The sequence below is a fragment of the Xiphophorus maculatus genome, chromosome 8 (genome assembly GCF_002775205.1).
Source record: "Xiphophorus maculatus strain JP 163 A chromosome 8, X_maculatus-5.0-male, whole genome shotgun sequence".
Taxonomy (NCBI): Eukaryota; Metazoa; Chordata; class Actinopteri; order Cyprinodontiformes; family Poeciliidae; genus Xiphophorus; species Xiphophorus maculatus.
In genome coordinates this window covers 27,096,663-27,124,377 of record NC_036450.1, presented here as the reverse complement: position 1 = coordinate 27,124,377, position 27,715 = coordinate 27,096,663, and the positions used below count along the sequence as shown (strand labels likewise).

Here is a 27,715-nt window from a genome sequence, read left to right as displayed (position 1 = left end):
CATGGGTAATATTAGGAATCATTTCCTGAAACATTTATCCAACTGTTTCCTGTCGTAACTGTATGAAACATTCTAAAGTTGTATGTTGATGACCATCAATAATTTATTTCCCATGAAGTTATTTGTTTGTTTTAGTTTCTGACCCATTAGCAGCTAGTAGACTGCTGAGATTAAACTATGCAGTGATCAACCAGTGATTACTATTTCCAGTCAGAAAGTTCTGCTGATGTTTGAATATTAAACATTGTATTAAAAATAAGACCTGGAAAGTTGTTCTCTAAAGATTGTACACATCTTTAGAGATGTACACAATCTCTAAAGATGTGTACATCTCTAAAAGATCTTGAAGAATATGTTAAGATCTTGAAGATTTTTTTTTAACTTCAATATATTTCAGATGCAATAATTTATTAACTAAACTTTTATGCCATTCATTTCTCCATGTGTATCCTATGTCTGCTTGGCTGTTCGTTCCCCAGTCTTGCGGTAGAGTCATTGGGGAGTGGTGCTGGGAGGGCTGGCTACAGCAGTTCGGCTGTCTGTGATTCGCTGACATGCACTCTAATTGGATCATGTAGGAACTTGCTTAGCTGGATGCTTTGTGCTTGGATTGGGAGCAGCCTGCAAAGACAGAGGAAGTGAGGCAGAGAGGGAGGAGGCCAGAGGCTGCTGTGCACACCAGTTGGAGAGAAACAACAGCGAGAGGAGGAGTGAGAGAGGAGAGAAGGAGAAGGGGAGTATCCATCCTCCTTTGACCCACTGTGCTACTGCAGCCCCCCTCCCTCTCTAGGATTCTCTTTCTTTCCCTTTTCTCCTTACTCATCTGTTTCTTTGGCTGCACTGAGAGGAAGGACACCTGCCGCTCCCTGATGATTCAGCCTTTCAGCTGCTTGGAGCACTTTAGACAAGGCAGCATGTCCGTCCTGCCACTGCAGTGCCCGGCCAGCATGTCCTTGACGATCCAGTTACTGCAGCCGGCCCATCACGTCGACACCGCCCCTTCTCTTTCCCCTGCCAAAGTGTTCAGGTGAGTCACAACTACTTTTCTACCGTCGCTCACGACTCAACCAGATACAACATTAATATATGTGTATGTATTTTGCCTGCAGATAAATTGACTGCAGTACAACTCCCTGACTGTTTAAAGCATGTGTAAAGAGCTGGCTATCCTTGGATGCAGGTCGTCCTGCTACCTCGTGGACCACTGTCAAGCTTTCAGTCGCTGAAGGGCATTTTGCTTTTTCGTCCTCTGACTCTACAGCCTCATGTTGGGAAGCCTTCTCATAGACTCTCGTGGCAGACCACTCTTGTGTGATGCCCTGTTTTAATGGTTGAAGCTTTCAGAGACTCTTCCTCCAGCAGTTTAAAAGGATGACTGAGGGAATGGAGGACTACTCTGCAGGACCGGCTCCATCTCCTGAAACGGCCTCCCCCACTGGCCCGCCTCCTGATACTGGACCAGTCCCAGAGGAGAAACCAGAGGAGACGGAGGCAGCTGGTGAGAGTGGGGATGAGGGTGTTAAGGGAATTACAGAGGAAGGCCGAGGTGATGGGGAGCATGACGGTGCTTTGGGAATTGTGCCTTTGCCTTCGACCTGCTGTGTGTGCATAGAGATGGAACAGATTAATCGTTGCCTCCACTCTGAAAAAATCTGCATTCTGCCCATCCTGGCCTGCCTTCTTAGTTTAGCTCTTTGCACTGCTGGACTTAAATGGGTCTTTGTGGATAAGATCTTTGAATATGAACCGCCCACCCACTTAGATCCTAAACCCATTGGCCAGGATCCCATCATTATATCGGTTAACCCCACGCTTGGAATCACCGTCTCTATTCCTCATTCTGCTCCCTCTACTGTCTCCCTGACCACTACCATCGCCATTACACCTGGACACCCGGACGTTTTTGGGAAAGAGAAATCTACAGTCGGGCCATTTGTGCCTCAATCTCCACAAGTGACATATCCTTCTGTGACCCTGAAGTACAATGCTGAACGTTCTACTGTTCCAAAGCAAAACTCCAACCCACAGACAACCCTGGACTCAGGCAAACTCTTTCAAACTATATGTAAGTATCCCAACATTCTCGTCAACAGGTTCTCTCCTTCTATCCTTGTTTTCTCTTTAAAAATAGGTCTTTAAAACTAACGTTTGGGATTGTATTAACAAGCTTAGTGACACAGTGTAACGTGAAAAAGAAATTTCATTTACAGCAGTCTAAGCAGAGCACACTTTAAAAAAGTTTTAATCCTTGTATTTGTTCTCGGAACACCTGATTTTCTCTTTAAATGGCAGGTTGGTTATTGTAGGGTTGCTGAATTTGGTCTGGTCCTGGAGTCTGCGGCTCCTGGTCCAGACCAAAGAGGATTCTTTCAAACTCAGCTCCTTGTTCTGTGGATGTGTTCTGTCAGCTGTTTACAGAATTTCCTTTGAATGATAACATGCTGCAACATGCAGAGTGTAGCAATCGCCCACTTTGCCAACTGTTGCTACGCAGGTAGGCATGTTGGAAGCAACAAATGAACTTGTTCCAATTTCTGTTCCAATCTTTTATTCCACCTGTGATTCAGATCAATTTCTGGAAGCAAATATTATCAAAAATACTATGGAATTGGGATCACAGTAGCTCAGTTTCTTTATTTGGAAGCTTCTGAGTTCAGAGAAATGAGATGGAAGTATCTACAGAGCGGATCAGAGCGGATTTCCAGAACACAAAGGAAAGAATTGTGTGTTTCATTTCTGAACTCAATCAGCATAGGAGAAGCTGAAGCAGACTTTATGAAGGGAAGGCAGATTTCTTCACATCATTTCTTCTCCAAGTCAAACAAATTAGCTAAAGATTTTCTCTTATCACAAATTTGGCTTGGAAAGTCAGAGGCTTCTCAACCTCGACCTCAAAATCCAATATGTCTGCCTCACGTGTTAAATGTTAAAACCTAGTACCATATTGTACATGGTACTGTACAATATATATCCAACATTCTTTTCTGTGCTTGAATGAATAAAATAGATAAAAACACTGTTTTCACTTTGTAATTCTAATAGATTTAGCAAACATACAAAACACAAACCATCAAGATTGTATAAAAGGCGATTCTCAGCAAGGTTTGTATGTCTCAGTTGTACTGGTCTCTGGTGAAAACCGCTTACTTTCCAATCAGAATAATAACTTCAGCACACTTTCCAGTTGCTATTTACAGTTACGAACAGAACACACAGAATAGGTTTTTCCTTTTTTATTGATTTTCTATGATATTTCAAATTAATTTGAGAAATGTAGAGGAGCTTATTTGAAAGGAAATGTGATTAAAATTAGAATAAGTTTCTTGTTGTTTATGCTCATCAGAGCTTAGTGTTAGCTGGGTTCCATTAGCTGAACTGCCATTGTGTGTTTTTCTAGATATTCATCAGAAAGATAAATGAGACAAAAAAGATTTTTTTTCCAACAATGGGTTATTACTATCAATATTTCAAAAGTCAACGATTGAACAGTAAAAACATTGGCAGTGAATAAAGACCACTATGTGGTTTGTTGCTCCACAGATCTGATTGATCTATCTTCTTCATACACTCTAGACACATTGGTCCACTTTTTATAGTTTTGACTTATACATTTGTTGTTTCCATATTTCATCTCAAACTACCTCAAATCTTAATTTGATATGTTTTCTTATCCACATTCAAATTGTTCTTTGTTCTGAGGTTGACATAAATATCTGAGCTGTTCCTTTTAAAAAAAACCAAAACAAACAAAACAGCAGCAACAATAAACTTTCATTTTTAAAGAAAGCAATGTTTAGCAGTGATAGAAAATAAACCTGCTAATAATGTAATGTGTATGACTATGCAATGTTTTCATAAGGTAACTAATAATATGGTGACAGTGATGATTTTCTCTAAATAAAATATGTTGTAATCAGTATGTTTAATGCTAGATAAGAAGTGAAATCTTGCTGGTTCCATTTGCCTTTTGCTCCAGCATTGTGTCAACATGAGGTGTTTCACAAATGACTCCAAATCAACAGAGATGCTCTGCATTGCTTCCAATGTTTTAAAATTTGCACATGCAGATTAAATTGGTCATGCATACCTATAAAATAAACTACGAACTTTATCAATTTGAACAATCCCTTTCCCCCACTGTAATTAGAACAATTATAAGAATTATACTAACTACAATTGTATCTATAATTATATATATACTGTATGTATGTATGTATGTATATATATATATATATATATATATATATATATATATATATATATATATATATATATATATATATATATATATATATATATATATATATATTTAGAGTATATATATACAGTATATATACTGTATGTATGTAAAAATTCCCTTCTCACCCACCGCGGGTGGTTCTTATCCTCTGAGCTCGGGTCCTCTACCAGAGGCCTGGGAGCTTGAGGATTCTGCGCAGTATCTTGGCTGTGCCAAGGACTGCACATTTTTGGACTGAGATGTTCCTGGGATCTGTTGTAGCCATTGGTCCAGTTTGGGGGTGACTGCCCCGAGGGCCCCGATGACCACAGGCACCGCTGTGGTCTACACCTTCCAGGCCCTCTGTATATATATATATATATATATATATATATATATATATATATATATATATATATATAGTGGTGTGTGCTTGGTAACTCCACTCTAAGACTAAAAGCACCACAAACCTCCTTATTCTATCTGCACTGAAGATGTGGCAGCTGAAAAGGTCCTGCACAACTGTAAGCAATGTGCAACTCCCTGAAATGTGTGGATGAATAGTTCTAGTCTTATGAATAAGTAAAAATCAATAAATGATGCATGACACTAACCGAAACCCTGGGCTCTGATATGGAGACACTTCCTGTTTTCTGCCTGTGCTCCATTTCAAGGTCAGAGCCTGCTGGAAGCTAATTGATGCTGCCGCCAGAAAAACCAGCACAGTAATACTGTCTGTCTGCCTGTGGCTCGCCACCATGATGCTTCTGTTGTGATCACCTCACTTTCTGATTTATTGCCCTGTGAGTGTGTTAGATCATCTCCACTGATGATGGCAGAGGTATTTTCTTTATGACTCAATCAAGGTGAAAACGTATCGCTTTGACAGGAAGGAAACATGCCACAAATATTTTCGAAGTTTGATCTGGGACTAACTAATATGTGAGGTTGTCCTATTAAAAAATGACATTGGGCTTGATTGTCATAGCCTACAATTTTATAATATTAATTTAGACACTTAATTTAACCATGGAAGACCGATTGAAATTTCAATAAGGATTCCCTGTCAAGGTTATACACTGAGGGAAAGCATCTTGGATAATGATAATGTAGAAACATTGAGACTGTTTCAAGGCATTATTTCTGTTAATAATATCAGCCCACGAAATTTTTTTTATTACCAAAACATGGACTTAATGAAAATGATCTTTAAAGGTTACTTTCAAAATGAAATGAGTCTCATTGGACCACACATTCTTTTTTGTTGAATATGGCTAAGTATCAATCTAAGAAATTTATTTCTTGATGTTTATGTTAATAGAAAAGATATACTTTTAGAAATTAGATTTTAATCTTACCCAGTTGCTCCTTTTTCTATAGTATTTAGATACATTTTAGCTTAGATTGGAATGGCAATGTGTTGTAGTAGTATTGACAATGATGTCAACGTTTCTGCCATCAGACTTTAGACATTATCAGCACTGATGAAGAATGATCAAATGTTTCCTGGTTGAGAGTGCCTGACTTTGCACCATTCCTGTTTCCATTCATGATAACATTTGAAAGTTTTCACACTTACACTAACATTCACACTCCAATTCACTTAATGATGATGGCAGTAGCTGCCCCATGTGATAGGTACTGATCCAGTCTTTTGGATTTAACTAAACACTAAGCCAAGAAAAGCATTGGTTTTGCTAAAATTGTTAGCATACTTGTATAATCTTAGCTGTCCCATTTTGCTTTGTGTATTTAAAATTGTTAATTAAAAATAAGAGGCCTACCACTGTAATGACTACTTAATTCACAAAAGTTCTGTTCATCTGATTACAAAATGACTCTTGTTTTTAGTTATGGCTCAAAGTTATGTGGTTTAACAAACAAGCAAATCTTCCTGTAAAATTGAAAGACATCCAGAAAGCCTGAAGAACTAAAGCTAATCTCTTTTAGGGCTTACCAAAGGTCTGGTTTCTGAAAAGCAACATAAAGAAATCAGAGATGAGTCAAGAGTGGTTAAGCTAAAGGGATATGAGGTTTTAACTACAAAGGTTGGCAATATTGTATACAGTCAAAAGCCAGTAAAAGCAGGAACCTATAGCAAAGCAACCAATGATGCCATGTTAGAAAAGAAACTGTCTGCAAGGCTGTCTAAGCAAAACGTCATCTGAAGGCTGACCAGTGGCCTCAGACAACCTTATAATCTGGTTTTATGATTAATATTAAGACAACTTTGATTGTTTTTCATGTCTTTGTATTTAACATTTTTTGTCTGTGTTTTGAGAGTTGTGCATGCCTGAGAGGAGTTTGATCCACATTAAAAACTAAAACCCTGTTCTACTCTAAGTCAATATGCCAATGAGTAAAACAACAGCTGTTGTAGGTAAAGGACTGCAGTCAAGTACAGAGCAAGGACAAAGACATCTTAACCATTTCTGATTGCTATGGGGAATGGGGAGCCTCCGGTGAATTAAAACCATGAGCTTGGAGCGTCGCCGAGGACAAATTGCAAATGAAATATTGTATGTTTCAAGGAGACTTGTCCCCAGTGATCTATTCTCTGGCTCACTGTTGTTTTCAGGATTTGTGGGCAGACAGACCCTGCAGTCAGTGCAGTAGTGAGTGAAGCCCTCGGTAGCAGCTGATGGTGAAATGCTATTTTTTTTTTATATATATATTTAGTGGTGGGGGTTTTGCTTGTCATTTTTTAGTAGCAGTGTGGAACTTAGCTGCTTACCCACAGTGCACCCTGCCTCTAGCCTGTCATACCCATCACAGCTATGAGTAACTTTAGTCTGATTACTGGATTGGAAATAGTAACACATTAGATTACTTATTAATGAAAAAAGGGATGAGATTAGAATTCCGGGTTACTAAGTAACACGTTACCGACATCACTTTCCAATATACAGATCGGTACAAAACTTTGGATTAAGTGCCTTGTCCAGGGGCACAGCAGCATGTGGCAGGAGGGAGCTGGAATCAAACCCACAACTTTCAGATTGTGTGGCAACTGCTTTTTCCTCTGTGCAATCTTTGTTAGAAATATACTTTTTGTGTTGAAACACTGATAGCCAGGGAGGACAGACTATCAAAAATGTTTTTTTCAGGACCAAGATAGCAATCTTGACAAATTAAGTTATGCCAAGCTGAAAATTCTGCTGCGTCTGTGGTGTAATAGTGTGCTTTAGTAACAAACATGCAGAAGAAAAGGTTTACCTAAAGGTAATGTAAAGTTTAACATGCAATTACGTTTTATGTATATACTGTATATAAGATATAATTTGAGTAAAATCCTAAAGTTCGTACACAGTCTTTCAATAAAGGCAGGCAGTAAAATAAAAAAAAGTTTATATTTTCAGTTTTTTTGTACATTATGTATGTGATGAACCAAGTTAAAAACAGGAGGAGTCACAGGACATATTAGAAAAATATTAGAAAAAAGATTATAAATAACAAAAGATAAACTGAGCTCATAAAGGACGTCAAAGAAACAAAACTGAACTCAGGCAAAAAATGTAAACAAACTGGCTGCACAAACAAATATAACTGACCTAACAAAGAAATGACACACAGGGGTTTATATACTGGCTGATCAGACCAATTAAGACACAATAGGGGTAACTAAACAGAATACATTTACAAATAACACAAAACCAATAACAGTACAGCTAAGTTTGGCTAAACTAAAGACCCAAAACTGAAAATCAAAAATATTAAACTTTAAATACTAATATTTACTTAAATACAAAACTTATCTAAACAAAGAAACTACAAATTCCCCCTGCCAGCAGGAACTAGTGGTGCAGTCCAATCAGCATGTAAGCCTGCTGAGCCCTGGCCCCCATCCTTTGTCTGGCAACTAGAAGGAAGGTAAGTACCGGTGGGAAAACAAACAGAATTAATCTTAAGCAAACAAAATTAACTTTAAGTTGATATAAATACATATGCTAACTAAATGTGCGCGCTAACAAATAGAACAAATGTATCCAAATCAACTAATAAATGTTTATTGAAACTAAAGTGTAGTTGTGTTTGTATGAAAAAATAAACTGTGCATAAAAAAAGAGTTACCGACATCAGAGTGTGGCCATGGATTTGGCCATCACAATGTATTTATTTATTACTTGCGGTTAGAAAACTGACTGTAATTGATTTTATTTATTGTCCTTCAAGCAATAACCCTGGTTGTCATCCTGCAGCTACCACCAGCACCTCCACTCCAACCAAGGCTTCCAGCCACATCATGCGTTGCAGTGACAGGCAGAAGAACTACTGCGTTAATGGAGGAGAATGCTTCACACTTGAAATTATGCCTGGCAGTACAAAGTTTCTATGCAGGTATGAGACAGACTTCTGCTTATGTCACCAAATGTGTTGGAATTGCTAGAGGACAACTTTTATAGTAATTACAAGCAACTAATAGATAATTAGTTACCAGAGTTACCGGGTTAAAGGGCTTTCATTACTATGTTTACAACTTTTCCTTTTAATTTTGTTTGGTCTTGTAATTCATAATATCGTCTCTATGTCAATAACTCTAAAAAGGAGTGGAAGAAAGAAATGAATGTTTATGTTGAAACACTGATAGAGTCTGATGAATCAATTGATTGATCAATCAATCAATAAATGAAAGAAAGCACCGGTTAGACTAAAACACAGCCTAATGTTACCAAAGAGTGATGACAATAGGTAAGTAACACTGAATCAACTGTACACAACGCAGTGCCTACTAAATACAAAAGTAGGAATAGTAAAGTTTTCATCTTGAATGTTAACTAATTACTTAAAGAATTATAAAGTGATTTGTCCAATGAAGAGAAGGAAGTCTTGAGGATTGCCGTCTGAGAGCAGCAAGTTGGAGATCTTACAGACAGGCTCCTTTCTGGGGGTTTAAAAGTGGTCTGTGATGATCTATGGAGGCAGCTGACCCCCTGTGACAAAATCAGGAAATTGGAAAGCAAGAATTCTGGTAGCATCATGTTTGATGCAGACACGCTGATTTCTGTTTCTGCTGGTGGGTGCTCACCGTTGATAGGCCTGTTACTGGACTGGACATCATGTGACTACCGTGTGTCATGTGCAGCATTGTTTTGTACTGAGTCAATAATATGTTATCAGGAAAATGACAGTAATGCAATGGATCTGAAAAAGTATGCAATGTTTTACAATTAATTGTCAACTATATGACAATTAGGTAACGTCCAAGGGTATCTTATTTCACAGTTCTAGAAAAAGTAGTAATAAAATCAAAAAGTGTTAGTTGCCATGGCAACCATGTGCAGGTGGAGTAAAGCTGACAGTGAGACAAAGGAAGAATACAAGTGGTTTTGAGTTCTTCACCTTTTTTTCAGCATTTTTTCCCTTTGCCATGGCTCACTGCAGCTGAAAGTTGAATAAGCGCCAGAACCTGGACTGCCTGACAGACTCCTGCATTGGAACAGTATGGTTTTGTGGACATGGTGTCGCCTGCAGGTGCGTGCCACTAACTATGGCGACTACTTGGCACTCTCCAATCTAGTAATCTACATCGATGATGCTCACCTCACCACGCTTGCAGGACTTACTGCTGTGGTCATTAAATCAATGAGAAGTGCAGGCTGTCTGGCACACGTTGGTGCTCAGGAATCTCTGTGGAATGAGTATGGTTGAAGTAATTTCCACTCAGGTTTTTGTTAGACGACGCTTTTCTCTGAAGAATTGTGTCACCAGTATACTTTGTGTCTGATGTGCTTTTATTGTGTAGCATAACAACAGTCAGGAAAAAAGTTACAATTTATGGCACATAAGTTGGTCTAGCAGCCTCATAACAGGTAATGAATTTTACTGATATACCATCACTCTGTCATCTGACTCAAACACTGAGGAAAATGAAATTCATTCAATTAGCTACAGCTAATTATTATGGGTAAACATACAGGGGGCTGTTAGAGACCAGACCATGAGGTGTTTGTTGATTATTTCATAAAATAATCCATGGACATCAGCAAACAAAAACGTTAAAGTACTGTGTTGTGTTCTCATCCTGATGGTTCCCTCCTATGAAGGTGTTTAAAATGGAGGGACTGTTTATGATGGATGAGAAGAAATTTACCCTAAAAAATCTCATCTTGCCTTTAATCCCGGTGGGTAGATGATTTAATGAGAGTGGAATTACATTTTCACACAAGACCAGGTTGGTTTGGATGACTTCTTAATACATCATTAGAAAATAATCATTTGAAATCCGCATTTTTGTATTTATTCACATTAGTTTTGTCTGTTATTAAAATGTGTTTGATGTTCTGAAGTGTGGCGAAAAAAAAGCAAAAACAGATGATCTTACATCTGTTTTTGTAAAACAGATTTGCAAAATCGCGAATTTGCGAATTTGCGATTCCTTTCTGAGATCATAAATCTGCATAAACACAACTATAAGCCTTCCTTACAGATTACTTTAAATGTGTGTTCTTTTAGAACATACAGCTGGGATTGCAGAATCAAAGGGGCGTGGCCTATTACTCAGCAAAATTCCCCTGAGCTGATGTGGTTGAACTCTGCCACTGTCCTCCTGCAGGCAGTCTACATGAATCGAATGCTTTAAGAAGCAAAGCTGTTGATCAGCCATTTTATCTGCAAGAGGTTCTACTGAATAAAGTACTTGTGAGATTTAAAGGACACTGGATGATGAGCTGTTGGTTCTGCTCTGTTTGCAGTGGCAGATTGTAGCATTACGGCTAATAGTTTTGCTGTGTGTCATATCTCTATGTGATATCTGTTCTTCAATCCTGTCTTAGTCTTGCAGCTCATGCGTCTGCAGCTCTGTGATGAACTGCAGTGGGAATCAAAGTAGAGGTGTGATATAAATTCTGTCCTCAAAACTTTCCAGCTGATGGAGAGGCATAAAGTGTGCAGTTAGATCATGAGCCCATGATCTACATGGATCATGGACCCATGAGCGAAAGTGAGCATTTCCACTCCACAATGTGAAGGGACCTCAAAAGGAACAGGACTATAGGTCATCTTAGTATGACCTATAGCAAGCTACTATTAGTTTTTTTCTATAGTCTATTACAGCATATGTTCACTCAGAGGGGAAATTGAGTGATCATGAATTCAATATAAGGAAGAAGTAGAAATTGAATTAGAAACAATAACCATATTTTCACTGGTATGTGTGATATGAAAGTTTGTCTCTTCACCTAAGACATCAGCTCTAAATGAAGCAGCAGCTCATTTCCAACCCAGTGTCAGTGATCAAAAGTTGTCTAGCTAAAGTCCATGTGATGCAATATGGACTCTGCCTCCAGTGGTCAGCCTTCTGACTCCCTCTGCTCCCCCCAAACTGGCAGTTTATCCATTCAGAGTAATTTCCCCCACCTCTTCCCACTGAGCAGCTAGCACAGAGGTTTCCTAGTCATGTACTTAACCTCAGAGTTGGCATGTTGTTGGGTTTCCATTGAGCACTTTAGCTGCTGCCTGCTGAATATCAAGGTCTGAACCCTACAAGGTTTAGAACCTTAACTTTACTCTAGATTTCACTGTCTTCCTTAACTCACATATTCAATCAATCTCAAAGGCCACCTTTTTGTCAAATCACAAACATTTCAGGACTCCAGTCTTTAGTTCCTATTTATTGGGTTGAAACTACCAGATGCTCCTCTGAACGTATGCAACATGGTTATGTTTGTGGTATATATATATATATATATATATATATATATATATATATATATATATATATTGCACACTTGCACACGGATGATCATTACTGCACAAATGATTATGTTTTAGCTGGCAACAAGAATATTCACCATAAACAAATGCAGTAAGCAGCCTTTCCTTTGTGTTTGGTTTTTGATTATATATACTGAATAAAGAAATATGAGGTCATTTTTTCAGAATAAAAAACAACTTGTCTCAAGAAACTTACCTTTATAATCTTTACAATCTTTATTGGATATGTATAAAATCTGTTTTATTTTAAACTTAAATAGAGTAAAGTAATTATTTGGTTTTATTGTGTTCTCAGAAATATGAGGTCATAAGATAGATTCAGTTGTGGAAAAGATGTTCATCTGTTTTAGAAGAGCCACGTTATTGGCATTCATCAAGCAGAGAAAACATCTAATGGGTTTGTTGAAACTATCAAGATTAGGTTAAGAACTTTCCAACTTGTTTTTAAAAACTAGAAGGAATGTGGGAGCCACCATCACTATGGTCGAGATGTGGTCAGAAAAATATGTTGAATGGTTGTGATCAGCAATCACATAAATGTCTGGTGAAATAAAATCATAGAAAACATCAGCAGAACTCAGATGTGTTTAAAAGTGAAAGTGAGCATTTCCACTCCACAATGTGAAGGGACCTCAAAAGGAACAGGACTGAACAGCTTCCACAGATCAGTGAGGCTAATCTGTTGGGGAGCATCAGACTGGACTCTGGAGCAGTGGAAGGTCAGGTGGTCTGATGAGTCCAGATTTAAACACTGAAGACCAGGTTAGTCCATCTGTGAATTTCCTCTTTGCTGGTGGCATGACTACATTCCAAAATGACAATGCCAGAATTCATCAGACTCAAGCCGTCTAAAAGTGCTACAGTGATCATGAGTCATCATGGATTGGCCACCACGGAGTCCAGAGTTCAAACTGCACATCGCTGGAACTCTCCCATCATCTCTGCAATATCATGGCACAAATCAATTCAACACTGGATGGAAATAAAGATTTTGACATTACAAAGCTTATTGAAATGATGATTGAGGTAATGTATTCTGTTTTGGTCCAGGTAAATATTACAGTGTGAGACACTTTTTTTTGACTGGTAGTGGTTTCTCAGCTTCACTTGCTTCTAATTCATTTTCATCCATCCCAAAATGAACTGTTTCAGACTTCAGCCTTCACAACATCAAGCTCATCAGATGCTTGTTTGGATTTTGGTTATATATGTCCTCAGGGAATCTTACCTTAATAATCTTTACAATCTTTATTGGATATGTATAAAATCTATTTTATTTTAAACTTCATTGAATAAAGTCATTATTTGGTTTTATTGTGTTCTCAGAAATGTGAGGTCATTTTTTCAGAATGAAAAAAACTACTTGTCTAATGAATTTCAAGAGCCTGACAGTAAAGTAATACATATAATGGGAATCTATTATGGCCACCAAAATAAAACTGCCAGGTCTCAGTGAAAGTAATGCTCTGTAACTTGAGTTCTTAAATTATTGGACTTTTGTTTGGCCATACAACGATTCTCCTGGGTCTCCGTGTTTTTATTGGTGCTCACTGTGCTGTCAATTAGTGTGTGTTTGTGTGTAACACATAGCCGTTGTGTTTCTCCTCTCCCTTCTATCATCACCCAGGTGCTTGGCTGGATTCACTGGGCACCGATGTGAACAGGCTGTGCTTAAGAAAGTCTCAGACCCAAAACGTATGTGAACACAGATGTCTTCAGTCCCACATGTCATTACTGGTGTCTCACCCTGTCATGTTTTCTTCAAGACATGATGGGGAAATCCACATTTTCCTGGTAACCTCTAACTAAAATCATGAGATGCAATGATCTTTTAAAAAATAAAATCTGACGCAGCCAAACAGGGAAGCATCTTAAGAGTCCTGCCCACTCTCCCTGCAGAGCACTGCACTGAATTTTGCATGTACTTCACATCTCATCACATGTCATCTGTGTTGTAACCCATCACGTAAAAGGGCTGAGTTGTTTTCCAAGAGGCAGAAATACGTGTATGACTTAATGTTGTCTGAATTCACACTAACATTCTTCCCCTGTGACTCCCAATCTATACTATTATGCTAGTGACAGTCTGGACTCAGTGGCCACAGAAGTACATGCAAATTCCAGTTTGTTACAAAGAGACAAGTTAAACTGGCTTGCTGGCGATGCAAACCCCGACAGTGTAATCATGTAATCTCTGCATGACTACAGACAAACTAAAACACACAAGAAGGTCTGAGAAAAATCACATAACTCAGATTCTCAGATGTAAAAAAGTGACAGCTAGACTTTTTGGTCTTATTGGACTCGTCCTCCTAACACCAGTGATGACTGTTGTGGGTTTTACACAGATCTTTGGTAACTAACAGCCTCTCGTTCTTGTTTGTTTCTTGTCTTTCATGCTTAGGTGTCCAAGTGAATTTACTGGTGATCGCTGCCAAAACTATGTAATGGCCAGCTTTTACAGTATGTGTCCTGTTCTTCTGTCCTTTCATCCAGATTAAAGCATGCATCACTAACAATCACTCAATTTTTTCCTTCATATCAATAATTTTGTCACATTTTTTTGCATGCTAGCAAATCTCTCTGGCATGATTTGAAATTGGTTCTTAACTTTTAACTTGAAGGAATGCTATTACTGTTATCTAGAGGAGTTACAATAAAATAGAATAGAATTTGAATCGTTGTTTCTTGAAAGTTGGAAAAATAAAAAAGTAAAAGACGAGCATTAGAAACCATATCAGGCTGCATGCACGTTGGCACATGCACGAAGTGCATGCAGCCTGTGCATGACCCGGCATCTACATGCACTTCCACTGGATTTCTGACCATTACCACCCATCACTAACCTTAACATTTGCACACAATATTTCCATTCACTGATGCATTTCCCTCGGTTTGTACTGATACATTGGTTTAGTTAAGTAGGGTTTTGTAAAGTACTTCAAAGTAGGCAATGTCTTACTTGCAGTAGACAGCTGATTAAGAGACTAATGAGGCCAGTCAAGACAGCATCAGATGCCAGCATTTGAAAAAAAAGCGGATTTTATCATCTGAACTCAAACACCATATATGTATAATATTTTATAGTGCAATATAGTGGAGATTTACATTGGTTAATTTCAGTCTCCTTTGTTAAATTAGACACTGCAGGATTTTTGGTAAAGTACTGCACAGGTAGTCCTCGTGCTAAACACCATCAGTACAGTAAACTAGCTGTAGATTTACTCACATCACAGCTGAAGCTGTGAAGGATGTTCATAAATCAGAATTCCTTCAAACTGCTGTGAGGTCAGAAGGTTTGAGGTGTATGGATTTCTTCTTCTCAGCCTAATCTGAAACCTTTTGTTTGATCACAACTTTTCCTCACCATAGAAAAATGCTCTTGTTCTTAAAGCCAAGCTAAAAACGGCTTTTCATCAGATGGGATTTGACCAATTTTCTCCATGTATTTATTTTACTCCATCACAGAGGTTCACTTCGCTCATGACAACATGACCCTATAGTAGGTCAGGTTCCAGGCTTTAGTTAGGACACAGTTATAAAGATAAGAGGAACATTAGCTTTACTTTGGGTTGGTCCATTATGAAATAACATATAGTTAGTGTTATTTTGGTCAGTGTTGAAATCATAATGATTTAAAATGATTATTCTTTAGGTTGGTTAAAAAAAAAACCCACAATGCAATTATTGCAGTTAAAGAACAGAGAATTGCTATGAAACCTGATATTTTCCCTGACACCTCTGTGATAATTCATGCCTTAAAATATTTATTCAAATTCAGAGTAATATATGAAAATAAACAAGTGACATTAGAAAATTTTCTGGTATCCAGTATTAAAGTGCAACTAATCTTATTAAATAGGCATCCTCAAAAAACAGCATATGCCATAAACCACAATGTTATTAAAACAATGTTTTTCCATTTCTTTTGAGCCCAAGTTGAAATTGAATGATAAATTTATTATTTGCACATTTCCTTCTCATAATTATATGTATAAGATAAGTGTGTGTTGCCATAATGTCAGCTCTACATATTCTACATCTGCTAATGTTGTATGTTTCTGTGGAGATTGGAGGAATTGTGTTTGTCTCTCCAGTTTTATTTCAGTGTTTGTGTTTTCTAACACACCTGCTTCCATTTAGTGCGTCCGATCATATTTATTTCATCTGTCCATTTCATCTCTTCTAATACTGTATAAAGATGAGCAAAAAGCAGCAAACCAATGCAAATGGATAGTGTAGCAGCTCCCCAGCACTTGAATTAATCAGCCAGTCTCGACGGGTGAATTTGGTGTTTTTCTTTTTCTTTTACGGGTGATTCAGATCCACCATGATCACCTCAGTCACTTCAGTCACCGTGAAAACTAAAACATATACAAATATTAGAATACAAACATAAACCTACAATACAAACAAAACAATACGTACCTTGCTGCTTTCACTGGGGAACACTAAGTGTTGATTTCTTCATACTTGACAGTTCAAGTCATTGATTGACACAATGATTCTACCAGCCTTTATAGGACCTGTCCCCATCACCTACGGCAGCCTGTGAGGTACATACAAAACCCCAAAACATTACAAAGTGTAAATACCATTAAACAAAACAAAATAAAAACAACAACAAAATGCTAATCAAAACAGACAAACATCCATAAACAATCTGCAACATTCTTAATTTAAAAAATTCACTTTGAATAATTTACAATAAATAGTCTACAAATATAAATTATTTGGGCAATTTATTTTAAATAGTTCACTATCCATTGCAGATAGTTTGGCGTTTTTATCAATGGCGAGATTTGATCATCTAACATTTCTCAGTGTTATGCATAATGCAGTGTTGCATGCACAATACTCTCTTTCTGTTTGCTTTTACTGGTGTGTTTGTGATTGAGTGTTACTTTGATGTTATAAAGAATTTTCTCTTCTCTTTCAGAAGCCGAGGAGCTGTATCAAAAGCGCATTTTAACAATAACAGGGATCTGCATAGCACTCCTAGTTGTTGGAATCATGTGTGTGGTTGCCTACTGCAAAACAAAGTAATTTCTACCATTTTTTCCTCTTTTAGCATAAATGTTTTGAATTTTCACACCAAAATCCGCAAATCTCTCCAATGGGGCGAATCTCAGTGTCTCATCCCAGACTGCAGATTAATCAATTAAATTAAGCCTGAAAATTACATGCTGTGCACCTCAGCAGACCTGAAGTAAAGATATCTATTTGGGAAGGTTGAGGTATTATTTTGATCCTGTCTTGTGTTGATCAAAAGAATACAAGAATAAATAAAATTGAATTGTTCTTATAATTCAGATGGGTTTTAGATGTATTCTAAAAGTAATGTTTTTTGTGTATTTTTGTGCATGGTCAATTGAATGCTGAAAACACTAATATGATAAGCAAATTTACAGACTATCCCCATGTCAAAAACACATGTACAAAATACCAAAGAATCTAAGCAATGATCCCATGATAACACCAAAACATGCAACACTTTGGACCTGCTTCAAGGTTCTAGCATGTCTTTGTGCACCAGATGCAGCAGAGAAATATGATATGAAGAACGTCCCTTTAAATTTTGCTGCATTCACTGCAACTTTCACTGCAACTTTCACTGCAGTTCTCTATATAAAAAGTGGATGTCAATACAGATATCATCTTTTATCTAACCACTGATATTTTCAAATTGGTAGCGAAGGTAGTGCAAGTCTTATAAAAATCTTAACTAAAACGTTTGACTTTATAATTGTTACAATTTAGATGTTTTTAATGTATATAGTATTTTGTAATAATGATTACTTCTGTGTTTACAGTCAGTTGTGCAAATGCTTGTAAAGGAGAAGCAGGTGTGGTTTTTGACTCCCTGTGAATATTTGTAATGCCCTCTGGAAATATTGTGACTCTCCTTTCTTTCTCGCCAACCAGCAAGCAAAGGAAGAAACTACGTGAACGCCTGAGACAGAGCCAGAAGAAGAAGAGAAAGAACAATTCAAATCCCGTTGTTGGCTCCTGTACGGAAAGCTCTGCGGCAGGACGTCCCAGTGCTGCTGTGCCTCTGCAGGATTTGAAGATTGTCAATGTAAGCTGTCGGTTTTACATTAAAAGTATGAGAACTTATATCTGCAGAATCAATTCTCATCCTGGTTCTGCCTACTTCCAGCCATGTAATGGTTCCATGAGGCAGCTTGTAACAGAGGAGACAGAAACAACTTTTCCCACAGGCAAATATGCGACTGCCAATCAGCCCACCACACTCACCAACATCTCCAGCCAAAGGTAAAAACAGACATTTCATTAGATGCTCTCTTTGGTTTGAATTTGTTCATGTGAATTTATGTGCTACTAATTAGATTGAAAATGTGCACATGGTTGACGTAAGTGAAAGAATAGATTTTGTTTTGTCTGCCTCCAGGCTCTTCAGATGGTGACAAAGCTCACATAGTGTACACATTGTTCCTCACCATTGTTTTAATTTAGCTGCCCAAGCAGCTACAGTTCTGTAAAGGCCTGTTGTAATTCAAAAATGATCATTTTCTTTATCAAAATGAAGGTCCATCTTGGAGGCTTCAACACTCTCAATATTTCACACATCCATTATTCATGCAGATATTTTAAGGGTTGCAGCACAAACAGCTCAACAGCGCCCCCCAGCAACTTAATAATAATGATAATAGTAATAAAACAGTAAAGAGACTGGGATTTAAAATGACAACACTCCCTTACATAACTGTACATGTATTCTGGTCCCTGAGTGTAAAGAGGAGAAGTCTTTTCTCAAGTCCTGAACAAACCCGGGTTGGGAACACTCCGACCTTTGACCCGACACTGAGAACATGGACTCAGGTGTATTTTTACTGATTATACAGAGTTTTGTGATGTCCTGACACAAACTTCAGATATTAAACATGAAAACTAAATCCAAGTGTGGTCTTTATAGAGGTGCAGTCTTGATGAGCTCCATACATCCTCCAGTCTCATTTTGGGATGTTTTCTGATCTGACATCCTGTTCCTGTTTTCTGATTCCACTTGTTGCTTCTCCTGTGCAGTGAGAATAAATACCAAAAATAAGAAGAAACGTACATATTTTAGGTGATTTAGTAGATCAGCCTCTGTCTAAACACCTGCTATGTGACATGGGTTAAACAGACTGTTGGCAGAAGACATAGCAGTATATGGTCCCCATGTAAATAACTCCCTCCCTGTCTCTGCAGCTGGAGTGAGGACTGGAGCAACAATGTTCTGTCTGATACTGAGTCTTACTCTGTGATGTCATTGGTGGAGAATAGCCAACGTGCCACACAGGGCGTCCGGGGTCGTCTGAATGCCACAAGTGGCACCACTGACTTAAGTTCTAATTCAGCAAAGTGCCGAGACACCAAACTCCAACAGGAGTTGCCTTAAAGTTCCAGGTAACTGATAAATGAATCTTAAATCTGACAAATGAACAGAACTATACAGATAAGAAAAATGACAACACTTTAGGGGAAAATCGTCTACAACTATCAGTTTAAAATAATCAAAAGGAAGCACTTAATCTGCAAATAATGGGTTATGGGGTTCATTTCTCCATGTAATAAATTTATCAAAGGTACAATTAGATATGTTTAATTTAATCATTTTCATGTCTTAATTTAATGATAGAATTTGGAAATCCCTGCTCATTGTGTAGATTTCAGTTTCCAGTAGAGAAGCTGTTTCATGAACATGTGTGGACTGCTTCTTTTACTAGACTTAGACTTAGACTTAGACTTGTACTTTATTGATCCCTTGGGAAGACTCCCTCAGGAAATTGAAGTTACCAGCAGCTCCCAGGCAAAAAACAAAGATAACACACAGTAAGCAAAAGTACAAAAGAATACAAAAATACAAATTAAGTACTAAGGTACACACTAAATGTGAGTAACCAAAACCTTAAATTATGCAAGAAAAACCTTAAATTATGCAAGAAACAAGGAATAAGAATATAGAATATAAGAATATAAATAAATATAAATACAACACAAAAAATATAAGAATTTGGCAGATAGATTGACCAGTGATATCGTATTGCACTATGTGGTTTGACCTGATAAGTATGGAGAAAAATACAAGGGGTCACTACTCCTTCCACCCTCTGTCCTGTGTCACCTCCCCCCCCCAATGAGGAATTGTACAGTCTGAAGGCATGGGGGACAAAAGAGTTCTTAAATCTATTGGTCCGGCACTTGGGAAGCAGCAGTCTGTCACTGAACAGGCTCCTCTGGCTGCTGATGACGGCGTGTAGAGGGTGGCTGCTATCATTCATGATGTCCAGCAGTTTGTTCAGTGTCCTCGCCTCTGCCACCGTCACCAGAGAGTCCAGCTTCATGCCGACCACAGAGCCGGCACGCCTGGTCAGTTTGTCCAGTCTGGACGTGTCCTTCTTGGATATGCTGCCTCCCCAGCACACCGCGGTGTAGAAGAGGACACTGGCAATCACAGACTGGTAGAACATCCAGAGCAGTTTGCTGCAGACGTTAAAGGACCACAGTCTCCTCAGGAAGTACATCCTGCTCTGCACTTTCCCATACAGGTGGCTAGTGTGTTTTGACCAATCCAGTTTACTGTCCAGCCACAGCCCGAGGTATTTGTAGGAGTCCACGACCTCAACCTCAGTTCCCTCTAATGCGACTGGTCTCGGCTTTGGTCTGGACCTCCCAAAGTCTATAAGCAGCTCCTTTGTCTTAACGGTGTTGAGTTCCAGGTGGTTTGTGTGGCACCAGAGAGCAAAGTCCCTCACCAGACAGCGATACTCCTCCTCTCTGTCGTCCCTGATACATCCGACTATGGCTGTGTCATCAGCATACTTCTGTATGTGACACAGCTCCGAGTTGTAGTGGAAGTCAGAGGAGTACAGGGTGAAGAGAAGAGGGGCCAGCACTGTGCCCTGGGGGGCTCCTGTGCTGTTGACCACAGTGTCAGACACGGTGTCCTTCAGCCTGACATACTGCGGCCTGTTGGTGAGGTAACTATGGATCCAGGTGACCAGGTGCGGGTCTACTCCCATGCTGTTTAGTTTATCCTGGAGCAGGAGGGGCTGGATTGTATTAAAGGCACTGGAGAAGTCCAAAAAAAGGATCCTCACCGTGCCGCTGCCCTTATCCAGGTGGGAGTGGGCCCGGTGCAGCAGGTAGAGGATGGCATCCTCCACACCGACATCTGACTGGTAGGCGAATTGCAGGAGATCCTGGGCATGTTCCACCTGGGGTCTGAGGAAGCCAAGGAAGAGCCGCTCCAACATCTTCATCAGGTGTGAAGTAAGTGCCACGGGCCGAAAGTCATTCAGCTCGCTGGGCCTGTTCTTCTTGGGCACTGGGACGATGCAGGATGTCTTCCAGAGGGTGGGCACTTTCCTTAGCTGCAGGCTGAGGTTGAAGATCCACTGTAGTGGCTCTCCCAGTTCAGTAGCGCAGGTCTTCAGCAGCCTTGGACACACCTGGTCCGGCCCTGCTGCTTTCCTGGGCTTGAGCTTCCTCAGCTGTTCTCTGACCTGGTCTGTGGTGAAGTGGGGCGGGGGTTGTGCTGAGGTATGTGGGGGGGGTTGTCAGTGTAGTGTTGTCTGGGGGGAGGTGTGTGGTAAGGAGCAGGGGTGGCTGCAGTGAGAGAGGGGGTTGGGGGGCCATGGACTGGTTGAACCTGTTGAAGAAGTTGTCCAGTTCGTTTGCCCTGCCCTCTCCATTGTTCCCCCAACGACTCTGGTCTTTGTCTTGAGGCCAGTGATGGTCCTCACACCTTCCCAGACCTCCTTCATGTTGTTCTCTCTCAGCTTCTGCTCCACCTTTCTCCTGTAACTGTCTTTTGCTTCCCTCACACACTGTTTCACCTCCTGCTGTGCTGCCTTCATGGCCTCCCTGTCTCCTCTCCTGAAGGCAGCCTTCTTTTTATTGAGGACAGTTTTGACTTCCCGCGTTACCCATGGCTTGTTATTAGGGTAACAGCGGACAGTCTTGGCAGGGGATACCACATCTGCACAGAAGTTCAGATAGTCCGTCAGGCAGTGTGTCAGCCCCTCTATGTCCTTGCTATGCGGGCTGAACAGTGCATCCCAGTCCGTGGTGTTATAACAGTCTCTCAGAGCACTCTCCATCTCAGGGGACCACCTCCTGATGGAGCGGGATGTTATAGGCTGCTTTTGGACCAGGGGGGTGTACAGTGGCTGTAAGTGAACGTGGTTGTGATCTGACTTCCCTAGTGGGGGCAGGGGTGTTGCTCTGTATGCATCCCTCACATTGGCATACAGGAGGTCGATTGTCCTGTTATTCCTAGTGTGGCAGTCAACAGCTTGGTGGAAAGTGGCCAAAGTAGAGTCCAAAGTCACATGATTGAAGTCCCCAGAAATTATAATAAAAGCGTCAGGATGTTGTGTCTGTAGCCTTGCTGTGACAGAGTGGATTTTTTCACATGCAGTGGTAGCGTCCGCTCTCGGTGGGATGTAAACACAGATGGAGATCACGTGACTAAACTCCCTCGGCAGGTAGAATGGCCGCAGGCTAACGGCTAGTAGCTCGAGGTCCCAGCAACACCAAACAGTTATGATTATCTCCCCATCAGTTAGTAAGTATGGAATTAGTTTTTCAATCAATTAAATTAGAGCATAATTAATGCAATTATTTAACATGTAAATTGCCCTGAAGTGCAACGTGTCCATATTTAAAAAAAAAAAAAAAAAATCATCTTAATGGAAAAGATGGACAGGAGAAATATGCCCTAAGATTGGTCAGACCTCAGAGGTTGACATGCACTCATTATGGTGTGAATGTCGTCACTTTGAGCTCTTTATGTTGAATTTAAGCATGAAACAACTTCATTATTTGATGCAGAATTTGATGTTTCCTATTAAATTACCCGTCAACTGCTGGTTTTTACACCCATATAGAAATTCCTTTAAAGTTTGACAATAGGATGTATTTATTTTTCTTTAATTTTTATTTTATAACTATGCTTGGTTGAAGTCAAAAGATGCAGCCCAAGAAGAAATAAGACATAAGGTAGTTTTATTTTACACAAATCCTTCCAGATGAAAGCAAAGCTTTTATTTTTTCCCCAGAGTGCAGCGGTGATTTATTTACCCAAACTTATAACACAACAAAATGGCTGTAGCCTATTTTCAGAAACTGCATTAATTGGAATAACAAAAAATATTGGGGAGGGAAACAAATAAAAACTTTTTTTTCAAGCTTAGTAGTGTTGAGCTATCTTCCAGACTCAGCTAAATATGAGATAACATCTACAAAATTAAACATTAACTAAAATAAACACAATCTTCTCCAATGAACTTGTGTTTCCATAAAACAATCTCAACCTCAGTTTGAAGTCTTTTTGAGCGATTTTGCTCATTCAGCATAAATAAATGAATGTCTGCTCTCACTGAGCTGCTGGAACGTTAACCTGTCCCCAGGTTCTAAGCATTGAGGTGATGAGTTGAGACTTAAAGTGGAAGAATTTGGCAGTAGTCCTCTGTCTTCCTTTTGCAATGTGTCTCTAAGACCCACAGCATGATGCTATCACCACCACTTGGACATTTCTTTTCTCATTGTGAATAAATAGTTCAATCTTTGTCTCATCTGACTATCAAACGTTTCTCCAGTCTAATCCAGGTAATAAAGTCTTTGACATGTCTTCAAGACTTTAAGATGTCTTTGACATGTTAATGATAACTTCTCTAGTCATGTCCTCTCTGTCCATGATGATTGAGGTTAAAGTTTGGGTGTCTGGGTTGTTCTTGAACATCATCACCAGTCTCCTGTCTAAGGACAACACTTGGGGTAAACTTCCTGAAATTTTAATAGTGGTGATTGTCACACTAGGACATTGGTTATAAACACACACTACAACTGGTTCAGACGCATTCTAAAAGGACAAAGATAAATCTGATGTTCAGGTCCATTGTGTGTGAAAGTAAACTGTTTTTATATCCTGTTTCTAGAGTGTGCAGCTGTCATTACGCCTAATCTGAGTGTGAACTCTGTACTCAGTGTGAGATCCAGCATTAGCATCATAAAAATATATCAAAATATACATCTGACCTAAGATATTATCTCAGCCCATAACAATATATCTGTGATACAATCTAAAAATCAGCCTTTTCTTCATGACAGTTAACATCTTGTGCTGTTGCTAATAAGATGGAGCTGCACAGTCAGCACATTTTGTCTTTGTCTTTGGTTTCTGGTTGTAGATTGTAGAAATGCTTTAGCTAAGATAAATTTAATTGTATTTTATATTTTTCAACAGTGAAGTTAAAAAATGGAGAACACTTGTGACAAATAGTATACCAATTGACAAAACCTTAGAAATGCTAAAAAGAAAAAATACAACAGAACAAAATTATGTCCTGAAGCATTACAACCAAACTTAACTGGTTTCATTAACTTTGTCACGTTTGGATTTGCTTCAAATTGTATGGCTGGGTGACAACAATAATCATTATGTATCGCCATCCCAATGTTTAATCTCTTCTGACTGGAATGATCTGTTTCCAGTTAGGGTGCACCGATTGCAGTTTTCTGTCCGATTGCCGATCTTTTAAAAAGCCTGAGCTGCTGATTCCGATTTCCTTTGTTTTTGTCTGAAATGTTGCTAAATACATTAAGGAAGTTGCTGAGTTGGTAACATTGGGGTGACTATTGTTAACAGCAAACATGTAGAGATGACCTGGTGGACCGGTCTGTCAGCCAAACATCTCTCACTGGAGAGCAGCAGAAGACAGTGACTGACTTGTAAACCTTTGCTGAGGTACCGGTATATGTGGATAAGATCGACTTCACATGTTAAGTATCGGATGATCATAGAACACACAGAACTCCCAAAATAACGGAAACTCTAATAATCGGTGCAACTCTATTTTCCAGAATAGCAGCAGTACATCGCCTTTATTGTATCTGGATGTTTTGACTTGCACTGTGTTCTTTTATTGGTGATGTCTGTGTTATGAAGCCATAATTCTCCACTTATGACTAAAATGATTTGGTATTTGACCTTTTTTCAAATTTAAACACAGAAGAAAAATGTAAAAACTTGAAATTCTGTATGTGGATGTAAGAAGAGTCTGTCTGCTGACCATGTGTTGTTGTTGCTCATCTTAAATATTTGAAGTCAGAGGGCTGAGTGATGAAGTGAGTTTCTGCAGATGTGTGGCACAATAGTTTCTGTTGAAGAGCTTCTGAAATCCTAACAGGAAATATTACCTTAGGAAATGCTGCACTGCTATGGTAGACATTAGAAGACTTTACCAGCCAATGTCTGAGATATTTGACAGAAATTAGTTAAAAATATAATAATTGAAAAAATTATCCTAGTGCTATCAGAAATAAAGAGGTCTCTCTGTTAGCTGTAAGGAGGTTAGCTGGAAACAGCACCCCTAGTGAACATTCAGTTTAAGGCATGTGGGACTTTATGACTGATGTGATTTTTCAGCTAATTTTTATTGTTGCATTTGGTGAAAAAAAAATCTCATCTTGAACTTGCTCATTTATTTTATTTTAGTAAAATAAAATAAAGTCTTTGTAATAAAGACTTCATGGGTTGAATCTTAAATATTTGTATGCTATTTTCATTTTTCAGGTCAGTCCTGCAATATGGATTTTTGAACTAAGTTGTTTCCAATATCTCTGTTCTGACTGTGTTTGTGCAGATTTGCCTCTCCCATGAGAAGCCTGTCCCAGCTGTCTCCGGACCCAAAGACAGCTCTGAGCACTCCTGTGTCTCCTCCATCAGAGATGTCTGCTCCTTTGTCCAGCCTGGCGCTTTCTGTCCCCTCAGTGGCTCTAAGTCCCTCTGTTGAGGAGGAGTGCCCGCTGCTGCTGTCAAAGAAGAGTCAGCAGCAGCTGTCCTCAAGACTGACCGATCAGAAGAGAAGCTTCTCCCACTATAATCACGGCCTGGTAGCACACAGCTTACCTCCCAGCCCAGCCCTCGTTGCAAAGAATGTTACGTACGGAGTCACGGTGGACTGTGGGACTGACGCTGCCAGCTACAGCTTTTTAGAGTTGCCAGAGAAACTAATGAATCGGAACTGCAGCACCAAAAGTGCTGCATGTCATGTACTGTATTTCACAGAGTCCAGTGACAGCATGCTATTCAGTGAAACAGACGAGCCTCATGGAGGAGACGCGCCCTTCCGTACTGCAGACAGCAGCACAGCCCTTTGGGACGTGGAGAGCAGCAGGACTAACCCAGCATCACCAAGCCCTGTCCTGCTGGTTAAACCTTACAATCCCATTGCTGTGTAACATTAACAGAAATACCTTCTACAGAGACATATTCACTTAAAATGTAACTTTCAACAAGCTAACTGCTGTATAAAGACTTTTGAAAAAGAAAAAAAGAAACCTATTTTAGTGAAGTAGCAAATAAAGAGTTTTATAAAAGAAGACACAGCTGTATAAAGATGTTCATGAGCTGCAGGTTAAGTGCCATATGCTCGTATGTAGCAAAGGTTCCCAGTAGATTTCAGAGCAGAAAAATATCAACGGTGCCTTTCTGTTTGGTGTGGTTGAGCTGGAGTAGCGTTGCATACTGAGCTATGGATCACCGTCCCAACACTTGGTTGGGTCCAGACGCATGCTTTGATCAAATAGTGAGCATGTTGTGGTTTAATTTCCAGGGTTTTCCTTTGACAGGTCACTCCTTCCATACCCTTGTCTGATTGGTCCACTCAACGGCTTAAGGGAATTTGTCACTGAACTAGCACACCTGGACTCATACTCAGTAAACATTTTAAAATGGCTTGTTATCTGCATTTGATGAGAGATGGAGAAAATGTTAGCAAAAATCTGATTTTTGTTGGTCACTATCTGTCCCAGTAACCTGTCATTGAATTAATATAACTGTGAGATAAATGTGCAATCACTAAAACCTGCTTTGTAGGTGTTGCTAATGCTGTCACATCTATACCTAACATAACCATGTAGATTTCTTTCAGTTCTATATTGGCTTCTATTCTGTATTAAAGTTCTAATGTTGTTACCGGCAGCGATGCTGTAGCTCCGGAAAGCCGATACACATTCCCACTTCAGGCTGGGGATTTTCCAGAAAGGCTGCATAAGAAGGCCAGTGTCTGCAAGCTAAACTCTGAACTGTTTGCCAAGCGGATTTAAAAAGCTGTCCTGTGAGATGTAATATGAGTAAATAATGAATATCTATAACAAAGACATGAAGAGAAAGATGGAGATGCTTTCTCTGCATTTTTCTTTTTTTTTTGCTGACTTCCAGCAAATCACTGGAGACAAAATGGCTGCTAAAATGGAAACAGCAGTGGTCAAATACACTGACTTTATGTTCATTCTAGCAAAATATGTTGTTACATCTTCTGACAAAGATATCGTTTTAAAAAGTAACGTTTCATTCATTTCTACAAGAAACTGTTTACTTTGTTTCACAAGTTGTAGAGAAACCCAGTCAGGGTTGTTCCCCCGAAGGACAGTGATGGAAATACAGAATAAATGGAGCATTGTTCCTTTAATGAAGGCTTTCATGTTGTACAGACTGGCCACAAATTATGCTTTAACTACACATAGTGGTTAACTGCTTTAACTCTTACATGGAGTTGTAAGTGTGTTTGTGTGTTTGGACTTTTAAATTCAACAACTCACAAACTTCTAAAGACTTGTTTGCACTTCTGTTCTCAAATGTTTCAGTTTGTAACTTATGTGTGTGGTGTCATTGTAAATGTAATTTAAAAGAAATGAATAAACCAAAACCTGAAATGGTTTAACCATCCAGTCTATTATTTGAACAGAGTCGTCTGCTGAACTCACTGTGGA

General features: G+C 39.2%; 1 protein-coding gene across 2 annotated transcripts; it reads left to right on the top strand.

Annotated features, from left to right (window-relative positions):
- The first annotated feature begins 489 nt into the window (after positions 1 to 489).
- On the top strand, positions 490 to 27,666 carry LOC102223666 (pro-neuregulin-1, membrane-bound isoform-like). 2 transcript variants are annotated; one of them, XM_023338587.1, is made up of 8 exons: positions 490 to 1,027; positions 1,110 to 2,065; positions 8,419 to 8,557; positions 14,337 to 14,395; positions 16,872 to 16,974; positions 17,858 to 18,011; positions 18,093 to 18,208; positions 25,585 to 27,666. In XM_023338587.1, exons 2-8 carry the CDS (start codon positions 1,372 to 1,374, stop codon positions 26,180 to 26,182), a joined length of 1,863 nt encoding a protein of 620 aa, XP_023194355.1. In that variant the 5' UTR covers positions 490 to 1,027; positions 1,110 to 1,371; the 3' UTR covers positions 26,183 to 27,666. The 2 variants fall into 2 exon arrangements, with proteins under 2 accessions (XP_023194355.1, XP_023194353.1); XM_023338585.1 differs by lacking the exon at positions 14,337 to 14,395 and adding an exon at positions 13,560 to 13,627.
- The last annotated feature ends 49 nt before the right edge of the window (positions 27,667 to 27,715 follow it).

Bases quoted from the DNA above. Each gene is read 5' to 3' on its own strand.
- LOC102223666 (XM_023338585.1), top strand. From the start codon at position 1,372: ATGACTGAGGGAATGGAGGACTACTCTGCAGGACCGGCTCCATCTCCT. The intron at 2,066-8,418 runs GTAAGTATCCCA...GTCATCCTGCAG, and splicing joins CAAACTCTTTCAAACTATAT to CTACCACCAGCACCTCCACT. The intron at 18,012-18,092 runs GTAAGCTGTCGG...GCCTACTTCCAG, and splicing joins AGGATTTGAAGATTGTCAAT to CCATGTAATGGTTCCATGAG.